Consider the following 6,788-nt stretch of genomic DNA (forward strand, 5'->3'; position numbering starts at 1 on the left):
TTTCAGGCTTTCTGTCAGGGGAGTGACAAACACAGCTTTGTTGTTACTCTGATGTGCTTTTGGAAGCAATTTTAATATATATTTCCTTCATTCTAGTCACACATTTTATGCATCTTTACACAGTTACTTTTAGTTTCTGTGTCTAAACATGAGCCTTTTATCAGCTACTGATGATTGAGCTTTGTGGGAGTTTGGTTTGTTGACAGTGATTTTTCAAAATGTCTTCTTTTTTGTTACAGTTCAGCTTCTGAGCCGGAGAAAACCTGCTCTGTGAGGCAATCAATAACAAACAAGAGAACATATGTGCTTAAATATGAGTCACTGTTCCTTGGAACAGTCATATAATGATGTAAGAGTTTCTCCTGCCGTAGAGACTCACTGTCTCACTCTACAAGGAAAGAAGAGCTGCTGTGTGATGATTTCAGTTTAGTCACAGGTTTACTTTCACTTCAGCAAGGCAGGTCTTCAAGCTGTTTTATTTTTATTTTTTAGTATTTAATTTTGTCCTATAAATGACCCTTCCAGTGTTGTATAATTTATGGTCTGGGTGATAAAATTATGAGAAAGCACAAATTTATGACCATCAGTGATTCAGTAGCATGGAAATAATAGCTCTGAACATTTGGCTTTACCTTGACCGAGTTCCCCACCCTGATAAGATAAAACTTACTCTTATGATGTGGGCARAATGAATGTAGTGAGACAGAGCTTTCCCACAAATTAGCTACAGTATAGAAGAAAATTACTGTATCAGCAGAAAGATGTAATGTTCTACAATTTAAAAAAAATAGTAAAATAGATGAAAAATGAATTCATGGAAAGTAAACTGTTTTAAAACTGAAACTCAGCAGTATTAGGACTTTGTTTTTCTGACAAGGTCCTAAAAAGGTTGCAAAAACCAGGTGCTCACAAATTAAAAGTAACTTTAGATTTACCACAAGAGGGCAATAAAAGCAAAGCAAGTTTTGGTTCAGAAGAAGCCATGTACAGACGCCTTRGGGACATGGCTCTTGTTAGTCCACCTGCCTGTACAGGAAAATAAACCTGTACTACAGGTGCAGCTCAATAAGAATACCATTGAAAACTTAATGCTGTTTACTACAGCCAAGTGTAATGTCAACCTTTTTTCTTTTTTTTACTTTTTGCAACATTTTAAAAGTTTGCTCAAAATTTTCATTAAAACTGGTTGGAAACACGGCAACTCAGGACTGATGTCAGTTCGACTTCACAATTTCAAGTTCTGCTGCAACTGGAACTGCATCGTAATACTTTTATCAAGAAACATCCACTGCATCGTCCCTCACGTAACAGCTGAGAAACCTACAGAACAAGCTACCTTCCTAAACTTGAGTAAGCAGTGATTATTCTAGACTAAATCAACTATGCTCTCATACGGTGGTGGATGCTGGTCTTTCAGAAGAGGAAGCTCAGTTTCGGCCTACATCATAAAATGTGTGGGTTATAAATTCTATCCTCCGTTCCTTTTCAAGAAAAGTTTAGTTTATAGTATTTAAAATATTAATTTCAAACAATAAACCAAATGATAAAACAAAAAAAATTTCAACTCAAACAGTGACTCATACAAATTAAACAATTTCATATTTCTTTAACAATTTTGCTTTGGTGATTTTTTAAAGGAATTAATTGATCCAGTGCTTTTATAATCATTTTACAGATTATTTAAAGCAGCAAGCTCACTTTGTCGTCCCATGACAGCTGAAAAGACCTGCTACTTTTCCCCACCTTTTGCACCAAATTAATCTGAGGAGTTGTTCAGGCCTGCTGTTTGTAACTAAGTTTTTCTTCAGGAAGACTATCAAATGGCTTCACCAAAATCCGGTCCACAACATTCAAACTGTCTGCAGCGCAGCTTGCTACTGGCGCGAGGCTAGTGTGAAGTGTGTCTGCCTGTGAGTGCTTTACGACAGTGAAGGGGCTCAGCAGACCCCGCTGAACAGAAACTGCGATAGAAGTCAGAAAGAGTCTCTAAATATAAGCAGCTACAAAACAGCCTCCAGAAATAGAAGCTTGATTTGTTGCTAGTCGTTTTTAACAAATAAATCGCTGCTAAAAGGATTAATAAAGTCTCCGGTTCAACTCAGAACAGAAACAAAAGTAAAAAAATGTTCCCACGGAATGTTTACACCAAAAGATCGCTGATTCGCTCATTTCTCTGTCAATCAAAAAGGGATTCAGCCTCAGACAGATCATCCAATCATCATGCAGAAGCTGAGCGTCCGGGTCGGCCGAGGGCAGCCTACTTCCCCATAGACCCCCAGAGACGCTCAGCATCCGATGGGTGGGACAAAGCCCAGCATTTATCCAATGACTCGTCTCGTTTCGCTGCAGTCTTTGCATCGCTAATGAGCTCTGTGGAAGCTCAGCGTCWGCACTGTTTAAAGCACYGTGAAGCTGCAGGAATGAGTGAGAGGAAAGCTGCATTTTTACCAGTGATAAGAAGCTGATTCTGAACAAAAGTTGAGYRYGTTGTAGTGCATATTTAGTCAATGAAATGTACACACAACAGTATATATTTGATCTTTTCTTTTACATTTTAGGGGAAGCCAGGCTTCCCTTGCAGTCTCAGATCAATCGCCTCTGCTCTCATTAAAACTTGTAAAATATTAATTTTGTCTCCCATTCGTGGTGCCCCCTAGATAGATGGCACCATTGGCATTTGCCTATACTGTCTATGCCACTGGCCAACTCTGACAGGCTCAGTAACATGTGGAACAGATGGTGGAAACTGTATGTTTCCTTTTAAAATTCTTTGGTTATTAAAGATTTTTCTGCTTGAGGGATTAACATGGAATTCTAAAAAAATGAAGTGTTGAATTCATTTAACCAAATTACATCAACTGGTTCCACGTTTTCTTTAGAAGAAAATACACCTATTTACTTAACTCGGCTTAATGGAACCAGTTGACATAACTTGGTGAAATTAATTCAACACTTAATTTTAGTGTACAGATTTAAAACTGATTTTAGTTCAAGACTGAAGCATTTTCTGAAGAAACAGTTTTGAGACAATGTAGAATTTTGACGTCAAACCATTGATTGGTATGTCTTGACGTTTGATGCCCAGATCAGACTGAGTACTTTTTACTATTACGTATACAAATAAAAATAATTTTGAAATTCTAGATCACAACGAATCTTGTTCAACCATTATTTTCTACCCATTTTTTTACGCCCACAGGTAGCTGGTGCTCATATCAGGAAGTCAAGTAATCAAATACCTGACGTTTGACATCTGTTAAATAACTCTTAATTAAAACCAAACATGTTCAAAAGGCAGGTTTTCAAATTTTATTTACATCACTTTTAAAAAGGTTTAAACAAAATTAAAAAAATATGAGTACAAGCCAATGCCATTCAGACGAAATGGTCTTTATAGACTGACAACGAAAAAAAAAAAAAAAACACAGGTCAAACATTTGTCACTAATCACAACTCTGCAAAAATATTGGCAACCTGTTCCAGGCATGCTTACATGTTAAGTAAAAACAAATGCAGTGGTACTAATTTCCATTGATCAAGACATCTCAAGTACTAGTTAGAACTGTACAAGAACTAATGCACTAAAGCATTTGACATATGAAGAGCACTTTCTACACAACGTTGTACAAAAAAATTGATTTATCATAATTTAACCTAGTGCTTTTACAGCTGTGTGTCGAGTACTCTGGATTGCATAAAGCACAGACTTTTCCAAACATGGCAGGATCAGTAAGCTCTGAAGTAAAAAGCCAGCATTTAAAATCTTGAATGTTTAGATTTTACAGTAACATCACAGGATGGTAGTAGAAGAAACTAAAAATGCACCATATACATATATATTTTATGTTATCTGTGGATACATCTTCAATATTTCAATTTCTGGGTTTAACTGATGAGTATGGTCAAAATGTTCCTTCAAATGGCATCTTATTCCGGTCCTGATCAAACAAACTCTTTGTTGCTGCTCGGGGGTCTGTTTGAGATGGGGTACTTGGGTGGTGCAGCTTTGGTTTTTTTCGGGCAGGATGCAGACAGCATGGCACCTCCCACTAAGGTCAGGAATGCTCCGGCCCAGGCGATGAATATGGCAGCGCCGAACTCGTATCTTCAGAAGGGAAAAAAAAGATTTGTTATTTTGACAAAACGATTACATTTTTTCTCTTTGGAAATGGAGCTCGTACRCCAACGTGGTCTCAGAAACTCACCTTGTATTGACTGGAGTGAAAGGGTCGTAGAAAGCTCGAATGATGTCGTTAGCATACCAAGAGCAGGCGATGAGGGAACACAAAGCTGTGGAAAGAAAATCAAACCCGCCAATATTTTAATCTCAGCTTCTCTTTATATATGTCTACAACAATGATTTCTAGACACAGAGGCTACTTACATCCAATAATAATGATGATTCCACCAGTCAAAGCAATGCGGGACTTGCGCACTTTGTCATCTCCTCCACAGGTAGTGCATTTCATTCCCATGGTGGCTACACCCATACCAGCCACAGAGGCGATGATGCTCACAATCATGAGGGCTCGTGTTGCCTGGAGGGCACCTGTTGAAGAGGACAGGACTGGGTTAGTCCTTCAGTTTTTACACACRGTAACATATCAGTTGCACATAAAGGGTGTGGCGAGAGCCAGCAGACTTTCAAGGTGAAAACAAAAAAAGAAAGTGTGCAAATGATGACACAGAATCAAACCGGCCAAGCAAAAAAACAAAAAAAAAAAAAGGTGCTCTTGTCCCCCTCAACAACAGCCACAAACTGGTTCCAACCGGAAGAAAATGTCGGAGGGGGTGGGGGGTGTTCGTTCATGTAAGTCTGAAAACAGGTCTGACCAGGTTTCAGGTTTCGTTAGGGAGACACTCCCGGTCCCAGACACAAGCAGCCAACTTTGACAATTCAATTTCAAACTCTGGTGCAAAGAAAATAAATAAAGTCAAAGATGTGGCGTCCAAGGTGCCAAACATCAGTTTTGTTAGATCAGGGAGGTTTTGTGAAGGCTTCAACCGGGAGGGGAAAAAAACATGCCTAACATTTGGTAAAATAAGTAGAAACAGCAGCTAAAATATTCTATTTTTCAACAGGTACGATATCAAACAGGATCATTCTAATGTCTAACCAACCAGAACCAGTACCCGTCCCTCCCATTACAATGGCTTCCGTGGAAACTTTCCTGTTCTGACTTCCTGTAAATTGCCAGTTTCATTAAACTGAAAAGAGTTCAGCTTTTCTCCTTTTACAATCAAGGTTAAGATTAGATTCTTTGGATTATTKGGATAAGATTATTAAAACATAACCTGTCAACAGGACTGAGCTTTTAGACAGTTTTAGTGACGCTTGTGTATTGCACCTGTATTTCAGCCCCCTACAGGTGTTTAACCTTTAACTACACCTGCCCTGTAAGGAAATATGAGCTCTCCGCACATGGAGGAGGGGAAGCTGCCCAGGACAACAGCCAGAGCTGAGGTGATCATTGCCAATCATTAAGTAGGACTTTAAATTCCTGCTTTTAGCAAAGAAAATGTTAAGAATTTAAAACATCTTGGGCCATGTCCTTTAGCCTTTTAACCTTTTGAACTTGCGGTTGCACTCTAAACAAACTCTTCAAACAAACTCAGTGGGTGTTTTAAAGACTTGTGACTTAAGACCGAGCTAAAAAAAAAAATGGCGTTTAAAAATAAAATAAAAAAGCAAAGATAACCTGAACAGGTGCACGTGATCATTACATAAATCTTTGGCGTAGGCCTACTTTAACCCTATGTAAAAATAAACAAATTAATTAAACTCTAAAAATAATTGTTTTCTCATAAAACAGCAAATGTTTAAATAGGTTTTAAAGACAAAAACTAAGCGATCAATTTAACCCGATTGCTTGGATTCAGACGYAGAGGAGGGGGGAGGGGAATACTCAAACCTCACCTTGTTTTTCCAGGAACTCACTCAGTGATGGGTTCCTCTAAACGAGCTGAACTCAACCTAAAGCCAGGARATTAAAGTGGAAATCTCGATTTTACTCACTGTTGAGCTGCAGGATGGAGTCGTACACTTTGCACTGCATCTGCCCGGTGCTCTGGAAGGCGCAGGACATCCACAGCCCCTCGTACATGGAGATCGCCGTGATGATGTTGGACCCAACGAAGGCGGACATCTTCCACTGGGGCAAAATGGTCCCGACTATCAGCGCAATTACACCCAGGAGAGCCAGAGCGAAGCCCAAGATCTGAAGACCCGAGTTGGCCATTTTAGCTTCTTTTCTTCCCCTTTAAAATAAAAAAAGACGACGTCCACCTGTCGCGAGTGTTACCTGTTGCTTAAAAAAATAGAAAACTCCAAAAGTCAAGTTTGTTGTAAAAGTAAGGTCCTTAATGGTTTTTAGGATAAAGTCCTTTCCTTTCCAAAAGGTAAAACTAATTAAAAAGATGAAAATCTGACTTTAAAAGGCACTCGGTGAAGCCTCGCACACCTGCTCCCCTGCCGCACCTGAACTAAGGGAGTGGACTCGGGAGCGAGCTTTTTCAGGCGGTTTCCGCGGCAGGTGGGCGGGGACGCGCACGCAGTTTCGTCTCATCAACGTCAGCGTGAACACCTGTAGTTTCGTGATGTCACCGTTTCCTGAAACAAACAGAGCAGACCCCTGAGCTGCAGGACAAAAACAAACAGCAAACCTGGTTTTAATTTGAGTTAAAAAGGAACAATTAAAGCTTATTATGGGGCAAGACATTTGTTTCTTGAATCGCAAATTTTATTTACATTTTTTTCCTGACATGTGGATATGAGACATTTCTTTATT

The 6,788-nt window shown here is 39.2% G+C and overlaps 1 protein-coding gene across 1 annotated transcript; it reads right to left on the reverse strand.

The window, feature by feature from the left end:
• Nucleotides 1-3,286: 3,286 nt before the first annotated feature.
• On the reverse strand, nucleotides 3,287-6,500 carry LOC106510789 (claudin-7-B). Its single transcript, XM_013999510.1, has 4 exons — nucleotides 6,017-6,500; nucleotides 4,385-4,549; nucleotides 4,206-4,290; nucleotides 3,287-4,105 (listed from the first exon to the last, which is right to left on the reverse strand). The coding sequence occupies exons 1-4, from the start codon at nucleotides 6,237-6,239 to the stop codon at nucleotides 3,943-3,945; spliced, it is 636 nt and encodes a 211-aa protein (XP_013854964.1). The 5' UTR covers nucleotides 6,240-6,500; the 3' UTR covers nucleotides 3,287-3,942.
• Nucleotides 6,501-6,788: the final 288 nt, after the last annotated feature.

The sequence above is a fragment of the Austrofundulus limnaeus genome, unplaced genomic scaffold (assembly GCF_001266775.1).
Source record: "Austrofundulus limnaeus strain Quisiro unplaced genomic scaffold, Austrofundulus_limnaeus-1.0 Scaffold2316, whole genome shotgun sequence".
In the NCBI taxonomy this organism is placed as follows: domain Eukaryota; kingdom Metazoa; phylum Chordata; class Actinopteri; order Cyprinodontiformes; family Rivulidae; genus Austrofundulus; species Austrofundulus limnaeus.